The sequence below is a fragment of the Euprymna scolopes genome, chromosome 6 (genome assembly GCF_053919585.1).
Source record: "Euprymna scolopes isolate OS-2025 chromosome 6, ASM5391958v1, whole genome shotgun sequence".
NCBI lineage: Eukaryota > Metazoa > Mollusca > Cephalopoda > Sepiida > Sepiolidae > Euprymna > Euprymna scolopes.
In genome coordinates, this window is record NC_136487.1 from 84,414,784 (window position 1) to 84,437,586 (window position 22,803).

Sequence of the window (22,803 nt, forward strand, 5' to 3'; positions counted from 1 at the left end):
ATATCCATGGATTTACATACCCAATGGTTGGATGCCATTATAGCTAATGCTACACGTAAACCTTCTTTGGAGCATGTGGGAGAATCATTTCTTAGATTCTCAGCATCTTTATCCTGAAAACCTCGGGCGACAAGTCTGGCCTTGAATGTTTGGGAATTTTTGCTTGTGTAAATCCATCTGGTGGAGATTTTTGGTTGGCCCTGATCCGGTACTTGAACATAGACTTTATTTTTATCCCAGCTCTGAAGTTCCTTTTGTTTAGCTTCCTCTAGTTCCAGGCTATCGTCAGCAGAGGTGATCATTACTTCTTCCTCTGTGCAGGAATCATGGTGCTCTTCATTTTCTTCAGTCTCATCAGCTTGCCAATCGGAAACTCCATGTTCAAAGTCCAACCAAAATGCTTCACCCTGTTCCATAACTACATTCATCAAATGTTTATTTCTGCCAGTGGCTTTGCCTGCTCTACTTATGACATTTAACTTCTTCCAGTCTGATTCTGTGTCGTTGGCAAGCTTGCATTTTATGATTTGTCCAGGTTTGGGAAGTTTGACTTTCCTGGTGGTGGTGTCGCATTTATTGGTTATGTCTTGAGTCTCCATAGTAGGGCGTTGTTCAGTGTTGTCTGCCATTTCTAAATTTTCTTCTAAAATGTTCTCTTCGAAGTTTGACACTCTTGGGGATCCTTCAGACTCTTGTTGGGTGCTCAATTCCTCGTTGTTGCCCTCATTGTGAGTCTGGTATGTTTCGGGGTAGAAAGTTAAACGAGACGGATGTACTCTAACATAGGTGCCGCCATGCTTGACAAGCACCTGTTTGTTTTCACACCCTATGACTGTCCCAGGGCCAAGCCACCTATCACACAAGTTCCTTTTGTAAAGAACAGCATCTCCATTTTTATAGGATTGGGTGATACCTGTTCTAACTTGGTGGCGGAGAGCTCGTCTAAGCTTTTCTGAAGATTCACTCGCTATGAAGTGTTTCCTGGCAGCATGCATAGCGTTAAGATTATTTGCCACAATTTCACTGGTAGAGACACCTTCTAGTGCAGGGAGTTTGTCATTAAGAAAACCAGGTAGGTTGGGATTTCTGCCAAAAACGAGTTGGTTGGGACTATATCCATGGACACTTTGAAGTGTATTTTTGGCACTTACTGCCCACGCGAGAGCCACCTCGAAACTGCAATTTGTTTCTTCTAGGGTTTTCTTTACCATTTCCCCTAAAATCCCATTGTGCCTTTCATTTAGCCCATTACTCCATGGACTTTCAGCAGCAGTGGTACGAACGACGATATTCATATTTTGTGCCATGTCCCTAAACGCCTGGTTGTTGAATTCTCTGCCATTGTCAGTGAGAATAAGTCCAGGGGTACCAAAATAAGTAATCCAATTTTTGAAAATAGTATTAATAATATCGGAGCTCTCTTTACCCGGAATTTTAGCTGCAACACTGTACCTAGTACCATGATCAATAAGGTGTAATACTTTGTTACCATTAATTTCTTTTATGTCCATGGCAATGCTCTCATTAAAATATGTTCCCAGTGAAAACCCCACGACAGGTCTGGGTTCAACCCTTTTGTATCTCATGCAAATTTCACAAGAATTGGGAATTTCCTGAAGTATCTTAATGAATTGCTTGTCTTTCATTCCGGTGCTCCTGACTAAGTCACATAGCTTTTTACCGCTAGGGTGACTAAATTGTCTATGAAGTTTGGTGGCGATTTTTATTTTTTCTTGCCTATTTTTGTTGGAAATTTCTTTGGTAAACAAAATATGTTTGAACTTACCTCGGTCTAGTGTAGGTCTTGTTATGGGAATGTGGTAGTGCCCTGAAGAAGTACATTGCAGTGGGATTTTTTTTCCAAACATGGTGACACTGTCGTTCTCGAAATTGAGGCTTGTGCCGGCTCTTTTCATCGACTTTTTGCTCAGTAAAAGCGGTATTTCGGCGTCCACCACGTCAGTGATAATACTGACTTCAATGCCAGCAATGACACATGGTAAAGTTGCTGTGTGAGTAGATTTAATGGTGTTCCCATCACCAAATTTGTAGTTTTTCCTTCCATCTCGAACTTTTATTTTTTGTTTTTCTAGAAAACACTCAAACCATTTTCTTCCACAAACTGTCCCAGACGCACCACTATCCAAGACAGCGGATCCGAGCGTTTCTCCCAAAAACGTGCTGGTGCTGCCATATTCTTCACGCTCGTTCATGAGGACGATGTTGGAAACGAGCAAGTGGCCTCCTTTGTCGGTCTTGTCAATTTCATCATACGGACAGTCGCGAATCCAGTGGTATTTACACCCACACTTGAAACAAACACCGCTGCTGCTGCTGTCACTTTCAAGCTTGTGGTTTGAATTTCTTTTGATGTTGTTGTTGTTGTTGTTGTTGTAGTGGGTTGAATTTTGGTTGCGACCCCTACCCCATCTGCCAGCCCCACGACTGGTGAGACTGGCTGTTTTATCACCGTGGCGGCGGCCTCGATCACTGGTGTAGTAGGTGTTTTCAGTTTCGTCAGTGGTGAAAATAATGTCGGATTCGGTTTTCATAGCAACCGGAGGAGTTTTCGGCGGTGAATGAGTTTCAAAGTCATTAAGAATTTTTTTTAATTGTTTAGACATTTCTCCGAGTGTTAGTTCTCGAACGGTGGCTTTTATTAAGCGTTCATTTTCGGGGGTGAGGTTGGCGCTTTTGAGAGCTCTGAACGCTAGGACCGGCTCGGGAAGAATTATGTTGAATTCTTTCAATTTGGCAATGTGGCGTTCAAATTCAATTAGAAATGTATCTATTGCCATGCCGCTCTTTCTTCGGTGACTTTCGAATGCCTCGTACGTCCTAAATGCTGCCTGGTTTGCGTCTTCTAAAAAGAGGGTGTCCAACTTTTGATATACTATCTCCATTCCGTTTTCGGCATTGAGTAAAGTGATATCCAATTCAAGCAGCGCCTCTCTCGCTTTTCCTTCCAAGGACAAAAGCGCGACGGGGGCCCGTTTTCTTTCATCTAAAGTAGTGGCTAGTTCCCATATGCGCATTTCTTTCTTCCAGGAATTATATTTTTCCGTGTTTAACGTTGGTAGGGGAATGTATTTAGAGGCCATGTTTTTTTGTTTGTTAGTTTTGATACGCTCTGCTACCAATGTAGAAGCAAATAAACACAGATAACAGGAGTAGGGTTGAGGAGGGTTTATTCAACACGTGCGTACAGGTCGCGCCATATTTTTCGAAAAGTCCCGTTTACACCGTCGCCGGTAGGGAAGTTAACTCTGTTGTGAAGAGTGTTCAAGGGACACAACTGGGTAGAGTTAACAAGCCCCATTCCACTTCTAGAGTTTTAGTTATTTCCTTGGATATGTATTCATTCGTTTTCACAGCATAGTGTCATCAGCAAATATACCCATAAGCAATTTTATTAGGGGCGTCATTTATGAAACTCAAATAATGGTCCAATGATCGACCTCTATGACACACCCACATTTATATCATGTTCAGATGTACGACCATCAAGGACAACCTTGATTTTACTCTTATCTAAGGATTTGATTATGTTACATATGCATCCAGTAATACAATACTATCTAATTTTGATAAGACCATCATGCTAAACCCTGTCAAAAGCCTTTGATATGTCTAGGACTGCTGACCTAGTCTCCTGCCTTATCCAGTGCATGGTATATACATTCAAAGATTACAGTAAGGATATCTGCAGCAGAACGGGCTTGCCTAAATCCATAATGTTGGTCAGAAATAAGTTTATTACCTATGAGGTGGCGAACTAGTGCTTGATTAAGGACAAAGATTTTGGTAGAGAGGGAGGAGGTTAATGAGGCAATAATTTAGTGGATCACTTTCAGAATTTTTCAACAAATGGTACAACAGAAGCAATTTTGATTTACTATGCCATTATAAATTTTCCAGAAATCACAAGTCCTTAATTTCTGGGATAATTTTTTCTAGTAACTTCTGAATACTTTATCTTAGCTATGGCTATTTCTTTCAATTATTTTTAGTTTCTACAAACTATTGTAGATTTGTGTTGGACTTGTGTCTGCAGAATGCATGCTGCCTTTGAGTAATGGTAGTTGTATAATCAGCTAAACCATTGTGGAGAGTGGTTTGCTAAAGAATTATGTGGGAACATGCACTTCATTTGCTAGGAACCATTCAGTACATTTGTGCACTAAATACAAAATGGGTTCAGTCTGCTAACGTTAGTTCATTTCATCTAGCAAAGCTATCACGGAGAGATATGACGTTTTGTCAGACATGTAACAGTCAATGATTTTCTCACAAATCAATGCAATTCATCTACACCGCTAGCAGTGCACATTGATGCCATCTGTTCCTTAAGGAATGTTTAGTGCTTTTGGAAATCAAAACTGGAACAGACATGAAAAAGTGAGAAAAAAATAGATGTATAGATTTTGACTAAACAATCATCGTTCATGGAAGGTAAGGAATAAAGGAAAAAGAGGAGCAAGTTACAAGGCTGCCAAGAGTAAACCAAAGGTCAACTTTCTACTCTCCTTAACCTTAAATAGAATTGATGTTGTACAATAGCGACCTAAACCACTAGAACCAGGAGATATTAGGAAATATAAAGCAAATTTATTTGACTTCGCTGCTATGGAAATGCCATGAGCAATCAACTGCGGGGGTGAGGGTAAAAATAGAGTATTCTGAATGAAAATAAAATTATGTCAAGAGATCTGATTGTTTAGCCATAAATTGATTCTTTTTAAATAAAACTGCATGATCAAGTCACATGAATTTTAGTGTATGGTATTTTTATTTATTTATTTATTTATTTTTATTTCATCACAGGTACATACACCATAACCTTTTTGATACTTTATTTTTTCTTAAACAAGTTTTCAATACTGAGCTTAATCATTCAGTGATCTTAGCCTTTAGATCTCAAATGCATTGTAAATCCTTTTATAGTTGACAAAGCACACCTGTCAAAAGTAGATACACATTTGTTGCAGCATGTGTATATGGTTTCTCATTAAGGCTCTCTAGGGCTACAATCAGGATTCGGTTCTGGGGTTTGGGAAGGAGTGAGTCACTCGCTCGACAACAGCACATTTCTGCCCTCTTCTTTTCCAATCAACCACACCTGGCCTCTCGCCACCAATGTCACACCACACAATGTGAAGATCAGCAATACGAAATACTTTTCAAGAGAAGATGTTCACGACTCTTCTCTTTTTGCAATCTCCAGGGAATTTTCCCCAGCTTTTATATCCTCCTATCTAGAAAAAAAGGAAGAGACAGGAAAAAAAAAATAGCTTCTCCCATCATGCCCTGCCTTCCCAAGATACCCTTTGTGTATATAAAGGATCTAGCCATCTTCCTTCTTTCCCAAAGAGCAATTCAGATATGCCCGGTACGTTTTTTTTTTTTTTTTTCTAACCATATACCCCACATGCCCCCCTGATCTTCGAGATCAATAAGACACTTCATAATCCTTCATCCAAGCAGGCCTCCTCCTCTCACGTTGAGGCCTCTGGGGGACAACTTCTTGGGGGTTGACATTTTCAGGTTCACTACAGACCTTCTCATCCAGTTGTAAAGAACCACAATGTGGGGCTAAATCGAATTGGGGTGCATCGTTAGCTTCTTGGTGGATCTCAACTTCCTCCTCTTCACTGCGCACTGGCAGGGTTACATGACGCAGGTCTAGGATATGCCGGGGAACGCCATTCACCATCATGTTGTTATTTGACTGCATTCCCGTTACGACCCCCTCCCCCAGCGAGTGGTACATTTTGCATTGGGGGGCTTCACCCACACCTCCTCACCCACTTTAATGGTAGCTTCTTCACCCTCAATTCCTACCATTTTGTTGCAAGGATGCTGCAACTAATATGCGAAGATGGCTCTATGAGGCACAGTTGTCTCATCTTGTCTGGTTTTCAGTGAGATGTTGTACCAAAACACTGCCTCCATGGGTGAAATGTTGCTTTTTTTCCGCAGCAGCCTTGGTGCGATGATTCCTCTCCACTATCCCATTACCACTCAGCCGATACGCTGCCCTAAAAAATTACCTTACTCCCCACTTATCACACACCTCTTTAAAGGCTTCTGATTGGAAAGTGGGGCCATTGTCCATTAGCAGTTCCTCAACCAGCCCTCTCTCCAAAAATATTTCTTCGATGACCCCCTCCGATCGCCCATGCAGCTTCTGCTCTGATCTCTCTCCATATGGAAAACCTCCCCGGTCCACAGTCGACCATCGACAGATACAGCTTATGGCGATAATGGGTCACATCAATGACCAATCACTTCCAGTCCTCCGCAATGTGTAACTCTTCTGCTTCGTGTCTGGATGGTTCGGGGGTCTATCGATTGGCACTCCTGACAGTGCTCCACTACCTCCCTGACCTCCTTCTAGATGGTTTCCGGGTAAACCTCTCTTGCCAGGAATAACATCCGTTCTCGACCAAACTGGTGCATTTCATGTAACTTTTTAACCTCTCCCCTGCACAGCATACCAAGGAAACCTTTTTTCTCTTGCAGTCAGGCCTTCTTTACCCGTGTCATCGAATCTGCCTTGTTCTTTTCTGATGGGACCAGCACTACAGATACCTTCAACTGGAATTCAGCGATCAAATCTGAGTTCTCCAAGCCTGCGCTTGATCAGCATTTCTGCAGCACCTCTGGTCCTAACTCTCTTATCGCCAGTCACTGCCGACCTGATCCATGAAACTACCGTTGCCGAATCGGATTTGATTTCAATGGTTTTCAATCCCCACTTCAGGGCCAGATTGATTCCTTTCATAGCGGCCTCCAGTTCGGCTACATTGATATGGGAATAGTCGTTTTTCTTTCTTAGCCATGCCGCATCTTCCACAGTTACACCTCCCATCTCTAATACGACGCTCAATGCCAGGCTGCTGGCATCGCACCAAATCACCCCCGCGTTTCCGCCGCTGACGTATCATTCCCCCTTTACTAGGTCTTCTTTCATCACACTCGTGATGATTTCTTGTAGCATGTTCGTGACCTCCTTCGTCACACAGCCCTCCCAGCCATCAGTGCCCGTTTGTCGTTTAATAAAGCTGCACACTATCCTGAGCCAGCCGGCGATTGGATAGTGTCCCACCAGTCTCCCGCAGACTCAGAAGAGTTCTCGTTTTGTCAGGTCGGTTCCGATTTCGGGTATTGCATTCCCTCGTCTAAAGACAAGGCTTCCTTTGCCATCTTGGCGTAGTTTCAACCCCAACGCCGCTCCTCCATCCAGGGACTCCACCGGTTTTTCAGTCAACTCATACCTCACGACATGGCCTCTCACTTTCTCCGCTGTCACCTCTGCTTCCTCCATTAGAATGCCGTCAATGTACAAACTAGTGGCCTTGTCCACTGTACAGTCTTTACTCAGCACCATCTTCAACACGGCAGTCATAATTTTGGGGCTGAGCTCAGCCCAAAGCCTAACCTCATCAGACAATACATCTTCCCATTGTACCAGGCCAATTGATGTTGGCAGAGTTTTTCATCAACATGGATCTGGAGATAAGTCGACTTCAGGTCGACAATCTCAGTGGTCTGCTCCATCCTCCTCCATTTCCTCATCACCTCTTCGCATACATCAATCCCCTTTCCAGTGTGGCAGGCTACGTATCTGTTTAATTCTCTGAAATCCAGTACCAGTCTAACTTTGTTCTTTGAACAACCGCCAGTAATGGTAGCACTACTTTTTCTTCCCCTGTCCACAGTTTCAGAATTCCCTCCTCTATCCACCTCTTCCTCGAATCCTTTTCTTATTTCTCCTCGCAGTGTTTTCTCATAGCAGCTTACTTTGTTCCGTAGTTCCATTTCACCGTCCACTTCTCACCATCGAACCTTGCCAGGAAATCCTCGTCCGTGATGCAGCAATCCTCCTGCCATTCCTACTGCGCTGAGGCGCCCGAAAGTTACTTGGTCCCCTCTCAACGTAGCGCCCCCCAGTTGGTTAATTGCACTTACACCTAAAACCACATCAACAACCAGACGATTCAACACCAAGGCTCGTAGTCCAATAGGCACACCTTGCACCAGTACTTTCGCTGTGTTGTCTCTCCTAGGCATTTCACCTCCCTGCCATCCACGGTCTTAATACTCCTGGCTCCGCTCCATGATCTAGTGACATTCTTTGCTACCAACGTCGTGGTGCAGCCTGTGTCAACAAGGGCCATGGCTCTCTTCCTATTGACTACTACCAGTAACTGTGACAACGTTTCACTGTGCGCCATTTCCACATAGGAGGAACCACTGGCGCAACAGCTCCCCTTCACTCGTTTCTCTGGTCCCATGAAACAACGCAATAGCAGCTAATGTGCAGTCCTTGAGCAGGTGAGGACCCTGGCACCAGAAGCACTTGATGGCAGGTCTCCTCTCGCTGCCCATCTCTTGTCATTCAAGTGGGGCCTTGTGCACTTATTTCCACTCACAGCTGCAGCCACGATTGGACCCTTGACTAGGACTCTAGCATGGACCAAGAGATCGTCCACTTCCATCGTATTGATCTCAGTGATTCTCTGCATGTTCAGATTTCTTCTGGGAAGCTGTTCACTAGGTATAGCTTTACCGTCATCTCCAGGCTCCTCCCGACGTAACCAGCCAGTCTCCTGATCTCTGCAGCAAAAACGTAAACAGACTCGCCAGTCCACCCCCAAACTTGCTGGCCGAGTGCTTCAAATAGACTCAGCGAAAGCCAATTTCAGTCTTTGCTCCACTGAGGCAAGGTCTCCCTTATCTTCATCGTGCATCTGCTGGTAAATAGTGAGGGCTTCCCTCTCTAAGTAGAGTGGCAGCAGGGTGACCATGTCTTCGAGTTTTTGCAACATTGCCACCATCTTTAATTTTTCCAGTCAATTAGGTCACCCTCCCCAGTGAAGGGTCTCAACATTTGAGTTTAGAATCTCCAGTCAGCCATGTTAACCTGCTTGACATGCCAAAATAGCTTCTAGGGTTATAATCAGGATTCGGTACTGGGAAGGAGTGAGTCACTTGCTCGACAACAGCAGGTTTCTGCCCTCTTTTCCAGTCGACCACACTTAGCCTCTCGCCACCAATGTCACCGCACAATCTGAACGTCAGCAATAGAAAATTGCTTTTCAAGAGATGTTCACGACCTTTTGCAACCTCCAGGGAATTTTCCCCAGCTTTTATATCCTATCTAGAAAAAAAGGAAGAGACAGGGGGAAAAAAAGAAATAGCTTCTCCCATCATGCCCTGCCTTCCCAAGATGTCCTTTGTGTATATAAAGGAGCTAGCCATCTTTTCCCAAAGAGCAATGCAGATATGCCCGGTATGTTTTTTTTTTTTTCTAACCATGTACCCCACAGGCTCTACACACAAGACATTGCTTTGCCCTTAAGATGGCAAAAAGGCCAAACTATTTCAACCACTAGATTTTAGCAACTCATCAGGTTCACTAATTCCCCCCCCCCGCCCCCACATGATTGTAAATTTAAGTTATGCAAGTGTAATGCCTCCAGTATTGAGAATTGCCCTCAAGGGGAATAACCTGGTGCTACAGAGCTTTATTTTTAAGCTTCCACCTAGAATAAATAAATTGTTAATTAGTTATATTGCTATTTTATTTATGAAGTAATCTTTTGGCAGAGAAAAAAAAAAAAAAAAAAAAAAAAAAAAAAAAAAAAAAAAAAAAAAATCACTTAAGCCAAATTTATTTTTAATGATTATCATGAAAGCTTCAAATGATTTGTATCCATTTGTTTTTATATAAAAAAACAATTTTAGAATTTAAAAATAAGAAAATAACATTTAATCCTGCAACATTTAATTTTAGCCTTTCTAGGTATATCAAAAGATAAAATGTGGATCAATGCCCCCCCCCCTTCCTTAACCCAGATCATAATCATGTTAACTAAGCTGATGCAACAGAGATTGCTTCCGATTCCAAATTCGATTCTGGTTCCAACTTTGGTTCTGGCCATGACTGTGGCCAGGATTGTGGTGGTGGTTCTGGCTCACTAATAGTTTTTGCGATAAAGAAAGACTTAAATACCAACCGGCTTCTTTTATCCCTGAAGCCATAAAGGATGGGATTAAACAGACAAATGATCAGATAGGATCTTGTGGCCAAACAGAATAAGATCTGAACCACCAGATTTTGGCTGGTTTTAATCTTCTGGTCCAACACGTCAACAAGGAGACAAGGAAAATAACTCAGCAGGAACACGACAGCAATGCAGGACATTGTTTCCGTTGCTCGCTGAACTTGAGTTGCATTGTTCTCTCGTTTGAATTTGATTTCCTCTATGACCTGGCACACTCGCCTGTAACAGAATATTATTGGAATTGCAAGGATCAAGAGCCACACGAACAGAAAACTGAAATAAATCAAAGAGTATATGTTTCTGCTTTCAACGACGCATTCAACGTTTCTTTGTAAAGGATCGAGTGGTTTATAAATGTATAAAATCGGTATAGATATTAACGCACTCATCAGCAGTATTGCAACAAGGATGATCTGAAAAGAGAAAGAAAAATTTTGATTACAATTATAGGCTTAACTCCATTTTTATTAAGGGTTTCTGTAGCGTTCCGAGGCCTTATCCGCCCCCCCCCACTGATCGCTTATCTATAATATAAATCTTACCTTCGTTTAAATGTTTGTATATCTCGCAAAAAACTTGACAGGCGACAGATTCTCACAAGATTAATATCATTTTGCAGCTTAACCCTTTGAATGATAAATATCGAAAAATTGACCAAAAACATTAATTCCTTCACCCTCACCTGGGCACTTCTACAGGGAGGGTCGCTTTTTTCACCATTATTTTCGAAAGTCATTTTCTCTCTTCGATTGTCTAGCCTTAATTTAAACCTATGTCACTCTGGTTTGGTGATGGATGCAACAGCTAACGTGTCACTTATTTTCATGTTCTCCTTCCTGGTACAGGTTCAAGCCTGTCTCCCTTTTTTTTTTACACTTACCCTACAAACACCCGGGCAACCAGGCTAGTAATGAATAAAACAATTTTATATCTTGCTAGAAAGTGGTAGGTAAGCCTAGTTTTAAGACAAATGAGTTCCAGAATAAGAAATGAGTTTAAAAACTTAAGCACACCTTATATTACTTTTTTGATCCTAGTCAATCTGAAGACTGGGGAGCAATAAATTAACCGAGTAGGTGTGGGGATTTATGAATAAAAAGACTCCCAACAGGCTGCTGACTGCTATTACATACAAAGTGTACAAAAGCATCTACACATCAACTCCACACCTTTTGCAAAAAAAAAAAAAAAAAACAAACTTAAAACTACTTTAAAAAGAAAAAAATGAGTAAAGTTATTTTTTTATTGGCTCTGGTAACATTGTATATTTGATTTTTATGCTTTTTCATTTGACTTCTATACGAAATCACAGCAAACGACACTGAAGAATACGAATAAGGGGTTTAGTCGTTAGAGTACCCCCTCCAAATAAACAGATTCACCAATTTGAAATTAAACCAATTATACAGAATTAATTGAGCCTCTAAGTCAGAATAAATGGCTTCTTATGTTAGTACTAATTGACCGTTTAGTGGCGGTCGTGCCCGCGTGCAGTCTGCTGTTTCGTAAGTAACAATCGGAAATAGAGATGGCAGTCCAAATAAGTATTTTTAATATCACCAAGTTAAAGCATGTGTATCCATTTTTTGGATAACGGATAAAGATTTGTTCTATTGTAATAATGTTAAACTTAAATCTCAGTTTCAACTTAAAATCATTTAAGTTAAACAAGCGGTTTTACTGTAAACGATAAAACCGACGTTCGAAATCTGACAAGTTCAGCTAAATTTTGAAGATATTCATTTTAGACGTACATATCTTCAAGAGAAACGGTTTATTTCGTTAAGTAAAACTTTTCGGTGCCTCGAATAGGAACGAGAATAGAGAATCCTATATTTCTATTATATAAAAATTGTTATCTAGAATTATATCTGAATTTATCATTGTAAAAAAAAAAAAAAACTTAATTAGCCCAAAAGAGATTTCTGGCTTCGCACAAGCAAACGAGGTCGTCTAAGAATACGTTCTACAGAAGCCCAAAATGTCAAAGTCAAAAGGCTGTCTGAAAGTGACGTCAGGTATTTAGGAGGTAGGGAGTATTTGCCCGCCCAGCCGTGCATCCAGACATTCCTATCGTATGTTTGTATAATTTTCATACATTTAATTTAATTTTCAGTGTTGCTTTTAAAGCAAAATATTTTAAGATTATATAAAAATGTTACCATGAAAGTTATACGTTCATTCAAAGGATGAATATTAGAATTTTACAAAATTACGCGAAACCTGTAAGGAAAAAAGGGGGGGGGGATATTTTTTGCAATTGTTTGAAAATAAAAAAATGCTTAATTCAATGATTCAATCGGTACTGCGATAAATTAATTTGAGTTATATCGAATTCATTAATACTGAATTTAGGGTCTTTGTAATGTTCCGAAAAAAAAAAAAAGAAAAAAAAAAAAAGTTTCCTTCAACGTTACAATTTACGATGCTTTATTTCCATACAAAAGCAAAAATGAATTTTTACTACTGAAAACTTTAGTAAAATAGTTCAAACAATATATTTCCAAGATTCAAATAGGTTCGTTATATTCCGTGATCATTATTTGATAAATACTGAAAATTTAATTAAAATTATGTTCTGATTTTTTGGTTAATTTTTAGGTGTCAAAAGGACTACATTTTGAGCATCGGCTATTCGTTTTAGACGTACATATCTTCAAGAGAAACGGTTTATTTCGTTAAGTAAAACTTTTCGGTGCCTCGAATAGGAACGAGAATAGAGAATCCTATATTTCTATTATATAAAAATTGTTATCTAGAATACGTATTAAATACGTTTGAAGCCAAAACAACGCATAACAAAATAAACATTGTTTGAAATTTATAAATATATTTCGAAGATAGATGTTGGAGCATAAATGCTAATAGTAATTGTTAACTTTTTAGATAACTTTCAATTGAAACAAACGTTATCTGTCAGTGCGCAATTAGTAACATTATGACAGTGAAATCTTACTTCCATGATTCATCGATCCACCACTGAAAGACTAGTTACCTCTGCTAAAATACGAACTCATTTGTTATTTAAGTCAAAGTTGCAATTTTTCTTCGATAACTTTTCACTAGTTTACTTCAATTTTCGTAATTTTTGGATATTTTACGAATTTAGACATAATTAGATAGTTATAATTGAAATTAGATATTTTTATTGGTGCTAATGCAGAGAGTGATCAGCTCTATTTTTTAAATCGTATTTCCACGTTTAATTAAAGTTGTTTTTATTCAATTGTAAGGTTAAAGTACAGAATAGGTACAAAACACCCTCCCCATGTTAAGAATGGCTTTTTAAAATAACATTTCAGCACCGATCACTCTGCAGGAGTACCTTTTTATTTTATTCCGAAGAAGCGCCAACTTTTCAAAAGTTGGCAGTTAAATTGATGTCAGATTCGATTACCACTTTCTATATGAAAATATTGACGCTATGCTTTAGAAAGTTTCAATAAAGTTGAGAAACGCCAAACTAAATTTTAGTCAATCAATTTTCCTAGCTTTCAGGTTTTGGAATTCGAGGTCTCAGCGTTTTGTTTTGTTCTTTTTCAAGATTTCTATAGAAAATTAGGCCTTAATATTCAGAGTGGCTGCCATTCTTTACGTTAAAAGAAAAAAAAAAAAACAAAAAAAAAAAACGAACTAATATCGTCAACAATCAGTCAGATTGTTATAATTTGACTGATTTACATATTTTACTCGCTGAAACCGCTTTTAATTTCTGTATTTCGAAGTACTTTGCACTATACCGAACAATCTGATTTCACATAAGTTTTTAACTTTGTAGTGGGTGATAGAGTTTGGTATCTGTTCAGTCTAATCGGAAGAGATTCAACGTTTTAAAAGGAAAATGGGTACTTGTAAGGAATTCGTATCCAGAAGATTTTAGTTAAGTATTGGTAGAGAATCAAGTCAAGATTTGAAAGCCATCTTAAGTTTCTTCTGGATTTAACACTTCACATGTTTAATAGCTCTTCTACAGCCTTCAAGTCATAAAATGCTAGTCATTTGAGACTAACCAAGACTGAATCCTAAGCAGACTCCACAAGAACTGAAATTCAACTACTCCTTAGTCTACTGAAGAATGCTCTATTTCATAGTCATCCATGCTCCTGGACAACATCGGGTGAACATGCTAGTAATATAAGCCAAAATAAGGACGATGTTTGAAGCATTTTCTGGTAGGGGCGCCTTAGACGATTAGCCAGAAACTAACGATTTCCCAAAGAGGAAAGGCAACACCTTTGAGACAGTGGATCCCACAGAACAACAATTTTGGTTGCAGAGGGAAAAAAATCCCCGAATCAGACTTACCTTTGCATGTTTGAAAGATATTTGCCAACGATACACCTGGCAAACCCTACGGTACCGGTCAATGGCTATTGCCAAGAGGAAGAACGGCACACCCGTGGTGCTGACGTAGAGAGCATATTGCAAAGTGATACAAGCGTGACCCAAAGGTGCTCCATTAATGTGAAGAACCTGTTTGATGATCGCACAGGAACAGGTTACAACATCGAAGACGACCAGGTCGAAGATTAAAAAATTGGTCGGCGAGAAGTCAAGCTTATATAAGACCACGAGTACGCAAAGGTTGCCGAATAATCCGAAAGTCGATAAACCGACAGAGAAGATACTGTCAATGGCCATGATGGCTATATCTGGGTGAGTAATGTTGGACATTTTGAGTAATCCGTTTTGGAAACAAGCCAAGTGAAAGTTCGTTTATGCCGGGATGGCTAACTTGATAAATAGTGTTCGTAAATTAATTTATATATTAACTATCTATATACTCGACTTGGTTTGACGGCGTGTATAATAATTATCGATTCATGTCGGCATTGTTACAAATAAATGTCCATTTGTGCTTGGTGCAACGTTTCCTTATATTTCTATACTTGGGTCGAACCATTTTAAAATCTGAATGAGATATGGAAGGTGATTCTTGGACGCGTTCATTCATCAATCAATAAATAAATAAAACGGGGGTTATTATTACTATTGTCAACATAAATTATTTCAAACAAATACCGTTATGAAATTAGAAATATTTTAGATCTACCAACGCATTTGCTATTTTGTTTTTTAGATAGGATTTTAAAGTTGAATTCAATTTTTACCGTATCTTAAAGATTTACTTTCACTTAACAATTCAGTTCAAATATTAACAAGATCTCCCTTCCCATTTTAAGAATGGCTTTCTAGATAATAATCTTAACGGTCCGTAAATTGAAAAAGTACCTAATAAATTGTAATATTTAAAAGAAGTTATGAGCCAATTTATTTTCCCGTAAATAGTGAATGGAATTATAGAATCCTTGGTAGCCATTTTGAACTAAGTGTATAACACGGCCTCTTTTGGTAGCCGTGCTTCGTGGTATAACCGGTGCGGAATCGAGTAAACGTGTTGACATATAATCGGCTATATAACAATAACATCTTTTATTTTAGATTTACTAATTCTTTTGTTTGTTTTTTTTTATTATTCTTCCTGTCATCATACAGTATATGCTGGTCTTACAGAGGTGCCCGGAAAACTCGTCTCTTTTTGTTTGGTAAGAAAACTGGCCCCTTATTGAATAAATATCGATTGAAAACACATTTTATAACCGTTTTTGAAGACGATATTGTCTTTAAAAGAGAATACACATCCCATAATATTAAAAAAAAAAAAAAAAAAATTAACTCGTTTTAAAAAATAAACTTGATCACGGAGTCAAGACACGAAAAACGAAACCATATATTTACTTTAAAAATACTTTAGTTTTAACACTTTTGTGTGATTACGAAACAAAAATAAAAGAAAGAAAACACTTGCCTATTATCCAAGAAAGCAATTATTTTATTTAGAAGAATTAATTTAGTTTAAACAATTCTTGTGTTATTACGAAACAACAAGAAAGAAACCACAGTACTTATGTATTTTTGGTACTACGCTGAAATAATAACGTTATTATTTCGGAAGCCATTTTTAACATGGGGATGGGAGGGTAATCGTTTAAAAACCATTTTGGGGGCACTTGTGCAGTATGCAGACGGCGGCTATTGTTAGGGGGACGATAACTCCAATTTCATCTGGGTCAAATAACGCGGCAAATAAGTAAAAAGCAAGATTTTTTTCCTAACAGAAAAATATTTGAAAACAAAAACATTTATTGTATAAAAAATGTATCAATATATAATCGTAAAAACATTTATTTAAAAGTCTGTGTGAGAAAATATAATTTTAATAAAACAATTTTGTAATAAAAACAACATTGTTCTTTTTAAGTTGTCAAAAAACAAATATATAACAAATAAATGTTACCAAAGGCAAGATAAGTTACTTTTCTACCTAACTGGATCATTTTCTAGTGTGTTTATTTAATGTAACATGTTTATTCAGTACGAAAAACATATTATTTACCGATGTATTGGAAAATTAAAAATGGCGTCCGACTTTCTCTTTGATACGATAAGTTTGGGAAAAGGAGTTAAAAATTTAAAAAATATATCAAAATATAGTTAAAAATCCACCGAATATATGTCAGCCTATGTCACGGTAACAAATATTGAGCGAGTTTCTAATAGTATTTTGTCTAATTTTTTTTTTTTTTTTTTTTTTTTACTCCTTTTCCCAAACTTACCGTGTCAAAGAGAGAGAGAGAGAGAGAGAGTCGGGCGCCATTTTTAATTTTCCGATACATCGGTAAACACTGTATGTTTTTCGAGCTGAATAAACATGTTACATTAAATAAAAACACTAGAAAATTATCCAGTTAGGTAGAAAAGTAACTTATATTGCCTTTGGTAACATTTATTTGTTATATATTTGTTTTTTGACAACTTTTTCGAATCTATGTGTATACTAGTAATACAAACCCAATTTTTATTTTTTTTTTATATACACATTCGACGTTTTGGTGAAAGGGCGCACTCTGTGACTGGACTTTTGTTACCGGAAAAAGGCTGTCCCTTTCCATGTAAATAAGAAGAACATTAGATAAGTGAAAATGAAATTATAATAAGCCGAGACTCGAACCTTGTAAGCAAGGTTAAGAAATAGAATGGTAGGAATCGGAATGTTAAAAAGGCGTATTGTTAAATTATATTATAAAATAGTTAGATATTGTTTATATTGTAAAAAGAATTGATTGTTCATTTTTTTTTTTACAAAACTGAATATTAAAAATGTAAACTAAAAAGAATGAACAATACAAAATAAAAATGTATTTTTAAAAAATAGGTTAGGTTAAAAAAATAGGTTAGTTCAGAATTCTTTGTTGTCAAAAGTGTGTTAGGAAAAACGTGTGCGTAGCCACGTGAATTGGTCACGTTTTGGAAACACTTCTGGCGTCATAGCAAAAGGGGGATTCTCAATATAGGAGCTGGAGTTAATCAGAGGAGTTGAGGTAGAACTGTCAGCAGAGTCCGTCAGAGGGAGTTGATCGGCCAAGAGTTGACATAGTCAGTGGTCGGCTGCCCTTTGGAAGCGAAGGGTAGAAAGATTAAACTATGTAGAACAAATGTGAATTCCTGACGTCATCATCATTCGACCGGTCCAATGAAATAAAGAATCATCATCGATATTTGTAACTGTTGTCATGTGTCGTCATTCCACAAGTCAAAAGGTAATGTGTTAAACATCTTATTATGGACATTGCGTAACCCTTCCAAGGATATGTATTTCTCCTCCTCCTCTCTATATGTGTTATAAGAACTATAAGAACTGTGCATCTATCACCCTATCGCCCCCATTATAGTTATATGAAGTCCCAAGCATCTCAGAACAAAACTGTATATGTATAAATGTCTCCCTCTCATCATCATCGTTATATCCGTTATTTTCTATTTTTTGAATATTCCATTCTTTTCAGCCTTTCAAATAAGAGTTGTTGTTTTCTTGTATTTTTAGGAGAAATGGGGATCTCTTTTTTTTCTGCATGTCCTGTCGATTTATCATTTTTTTATTTAAATGTTTTTGATTTGATATGTTTCTTTAAGGTTTTTTTTTTTTACCCTAGCTTTAGAAAATAAAAGAAACCTTAACATTTTCTTTTCTTTTAATAAAATTTGGATCAATTTAATTATTTTTCGGGTTTATTTTTTATTTGCTTTTTCCTTTAGTTCTTTCTACTTTGCTTTTCATGTTTCTTTTTCTTTTTTTTTTTTCCTTTTTTTTTTTTTCCTTTTAATTCGTTACCAAGGAAAACAGATTTTGATAACGTCCCCAAAAATCCGTTACTGAAGGTCGGGCATAATAAGGAATACAAAGAACACAACACAGACAGTCATAGGATGAAAAAGAATTCCATATGATAGCATAGGAGCCGAGTTTTATCGTCTATAAATAAAATGTATACGATTGCTAAATGTTTTTTGTTTGTTGATTTTTTTGTTTTAAACTCCTGTTCCGGCAGTAACAATGACACTATCTGCAAGGAGATGACGGTGACTGACTAAGTGGTTAACGACTCGGACTGACAACCTGGGTGCTCTAAATTCAAAACCAGTTCGTTCCACAGAAACACTTTCCACTAGAGATGTTGGCAAACTTCAGGTGGTTCATCCCGTAAGTACCCGATGTCTTTCCAGAATAAATCAAATTAGAAAGAAAAACGAACGCCGACAATAATCATTTTATTCATTCAAAATGAATGAATGAACAACAACAGCAGCAATGCTAGAGAAAAGATTGGCGATTTATTACTATAGTCAATAAAGAAAAAAGGAGCCAATATATATATATATATATATATATATATATATATATATATATATAGGCTCCTTTTTTCTACATATTTTTAAATATATATATATACATATATATATATATATATATATATATACATATATATATATACATATATATATATATACATATATATATATATATACATATATATATATATATACATATATATATATATACATATATATATATATATACATATATATACATATATATATATATATATACATATATATATATATATACATATATATACATATATATATATATATATATACATATATATATATATATATATATATATATATATATATAACTACTTAATTTACTCACATAAATTTATATACGAAAGTATAGACTTATGCGTAAACTTTAAGTATTTACTTCAAAAGTGCTCAATACGTAGGTAGAGCTAGTTAGTAAGTTATAAAATGTATATGGCGATTAAGCTACACTGAATATTCCGCGTTTCATCCACTCTAGGATTCTTCAGGCTTATGCGCATAAGCCTGAAGAATCCTAGAATGGATGAAACGCAGAATATTCAGTGTAGCTTAATCGCCATATGCATTTTATAACTTACTATATATATATATATGTATATATATATACTAGCTGTACCCTGCCACGCGTAGCAGTGGCTCAATTTGGTGCAATGGAAAAATCTAATAAAAAGAGAAAATGCATGTTTCTTATATTCTTAGTACAGCAATCCACTCCAAAAAGTGAAAAAGAAGGCGAAAATGGAAAAAAATGGTACTCTTGCAGAATTTGATCTGGATCCTCGAGAGTTTCTGTCAATCATGGTTTGGACTCGACCAAAAATCAGTGGATGAAGCCGAACGTAGCAAAAATGTTGAAACACTAAATGTTTTTTTGTTGTTGTTTTTTGTATACAAAAATGTGAGTTAGTAATTAATATTTGGGTGATGGGAGGGGGATTTGCTATACACATTCGAAAAAGTTGTCCAAAAACAAATAAATGAAAGCAAAGGTAAAGTAAGTTACGTTTCTACCTAACTGGATTATTGTTTAGTGATTTTATGTAATGTAAAATGTTTAATCGGCCCGAAAAACAGAAATAGTCGCGGACTCTGTTGAATACATTAAGTTTGGGAAAGTAAGTTGAAAACTAAAAACTATACAAAACAGTGTTAGAAACCCACCGAATATATGTTACCATGACATAGGCTGGCATAATCGGTGAGTTTCTGATGGTATTTTGTATAGTTTTTTAGTTTTAACTCACTTTCTCTAACTTAACATAATCAACAGTATCCGCCACCATTTGTAGCTTTCAAATACACCGATAAACACTGTTTTTCAGGCCGACTAAACGTTGCATCAAATGAAAAGGGTTTATATTACTAAACACAGATACAAAGAAGTTGTCAAAAAATAAATATATAACAAATAAATGTTATCAAAAGCAAGAAAAATAAATGTTCTACCTAACTGGATAAGATTTTAGTGTTTTTATGTAATGTATAATGTTTAATCGGTTCAAAAACATTCAATGTTTATCGGTATATTTGAAAAATACAAATGGTGGCAGACTGTATCGAACATATTAAGTTTCGAGAAATTTTGGGAAAATGAGTTTAAACTAAAAAACTATATAAAATACTGTTAGCAACTCACTCAATATATGTTACCGTGACGTAGGCTGGCATATAATCAGTGATTTTAAACTTTTGCCCGATACAGGTGACGACTTTTAAGAGTCCCTTTTAGTGATTACCTGGTTTGAGGATATTTGTACAACTAAATGGCAAATCTGCCCCCAAAAATCCAGTATTATTTTACTTTAAGGCCCGTTTCACGTCCGTATATAACGAAATATTTTATTGTAGATTTCGGTGTGCTAAAAACGAATCTGCAAATCGTTTCCATAGCAAAAAGAAGGTTTTCATGATATTCATGAAATTACTTTTTCGAAAAGTGGGTGATCACTTTTCAATGTAAATTTAACTTAGAATGAGCACCCACTTTCTGGCCAACTGAGAGAGGGGCATTTTTCTGTGTGTTTCTTGGCTAAAAAGTTTTTTGTTTGATTTCTTTTGCATGGTAATAACCCCTGAACGCTGGGACTATTTTCCATTTCACAGCCGTAGCCTTTGTTTACGCTATGCATGAGCATAAACGAAAGCTGTTTAGCCAATAAACATGGGAAAAAATCCACCCTCTCTCAGGTGGCTAGAAAGTGGGTGCTCATTTTAAGTTAAATTTATATGGAAAAGTGATCGCTCACTTTTCAAAAAGTAATTTCTTCATATCATAAAAACTATTTTTTTCTGACGGAAACGGTTTGCAGATTCGTTTTTTGCACACCAAAATCTACAAAAAAAAATTTGTTATATACGAACGTGAGACGCACGGCCCTTAATGGAAAATTATATAAAAAAATTTGGGGGAAAATAATTTTTAATAAAAACAGCAAATGAATTCGATAGAAAAAAATGGATGGTATTTTTTTTATTTTTCTGTGTGTTTCTTGGCTAAAAAGTTTTTGTTTGATTTCTTTTGCAAGGTAATAATCTCTGAACTCTGTAGAGGACTAGGACATATATATCCCAATCTCGTTACAAAAGAAAATAATGAAACGAATGGAATGAAGGAAACAAAAACACAATTGCTGGATAAAATAAACATGTCGTTTATTTACTGTTGAAGAATGAATGTTTTAGGTATAACACGTGTTCATGTCCGCGCGGGTGTCACCATCGTTTGTTGCGGGACTGGTAGTATAGAAAGAAAAGGAAATGCGTATTCATCTCACGTTCAGGTCACCTTCATTTGTTCCCGCGTAGAAAAAGGAGTGAGCATTGTAGTGGAAATGGGAATGACAGTTCAGCGTGTAGACAAAGAAAACGATAGAGGGTTGACATCAGTAAAGCTGTTCGCCATGTTAGCAGTCAGTTATGCGAAAGTATTCTCAGGCACAAGTTGTATATATAGAGAGAGAAAGAGTGAGAATGTCAATCCAGTTCATGGAGAGAGAAAGCGTATAAGGTATATGTACTGTCTGTTGGCTTTTTGCCCCACATGGTAGCAGGTGGCGTGAGGCACACGGGCGCGCGCGCCCCGAAAGGGTGAAATGGTTCGTTGACCATTCAGTTCGGAAGGCGAGTTGAAAAGAGGAGGAAGCAGTTTATTGTTCTTGCTTTTATAGTTGTTTCCGGTGGTCTTTTGCACATGTGTGGATTTCTTTTGAAAGGGGAAGTGACGTTGCTCATGTGTGCGTATGTGTGCGTGTATGTGTGCGTACATGTGTGTACATTAGTGTGCGTGTGTATATACGTGAATGTGAGTTTATATATGCGAACGTGATTATATGTACATGTGTGGACGTGCACGCGTATGTTTGTGTGCACGTATGTATATAACAAGTAATATAGCTTGAGATGTGAACGCGTGTTTTTGTGTGAGACTAGAAAAGGCTCGCGCAACTCTGAGACTATTTTCCATTTCAGACGTAGCCTTTGTTTATGCTACGCATGAGCATAAACGAAGGCTGTTAAATATGCACTCGTGTACCAAACTGCCTTGTCAAAAAACCATTAAGCCAATAAACACGAAAATAAATGCCCCTTCCTCAGTTGGCCAGAAAGTGGGTGCTCATTTTAAGTTAAATTTACACGGAAAAGTGATCACCCACTTTTCGAAAAAAATTTCTTCATATCATGAAAACTATTTTTGGTACTCCTTGGGCGTTGAGTTCCATAGCGACCCGCAGAAGTATTTAATTGTCGTTGTCTTAGTCCCCCCCCCCCCGCAAGGCTAACGTATGCGCACATAACATTTTTTATTTATTTACTTATGTAGCGGAGTTATACAACCATCACCCCCATGTGAATTTCTATACTGATAGGTTTTTTGAAATTTTTTCACTGGATTATTATTGATTGAACACTAACCAGATTATGAAAAAAAATCTGGTAAATCGGTCACCCATTTTTTTTTTTCTAAATATGGAAGTGTCTTCGGGAGATATAAAATGGTCTCATGTTG

The 22,803-nt window shown here is 37.3% G+C and overlaps 1 protein-coding gene across 1 annotated transcript; it reads right to left on the bottom strand.

Moving 5' to 3' along the window:
* Positions 1 to 9,263: 9,263 nt before the first annotated feature.
* On the bottom strand, positions 9,264 to 14,874 carry LOC145277746 (neuropeptide Y receptor type 6-like). The gene is made up of 2 exons (XM_080129462.1): positions 14,376 to 14,874; positions 9,264 to 10,483 (listed from the first exon to the last, which is right to left on the bottom strand). Exons 1-2 carry the CDS (start codon positions 14,742 to 14,744, stop codon positions 9,878 to 9,880), a joined length of 975 nt encoding a protein of 324 aa, XP_079985588.1. The 5' UTR covers positions 14,745 to 14,874; the 3' UTR covers positions 9,264 to 9,877.
* Positions 14,875 to 22,803: the final 7,929 nt, after the last annotated feature.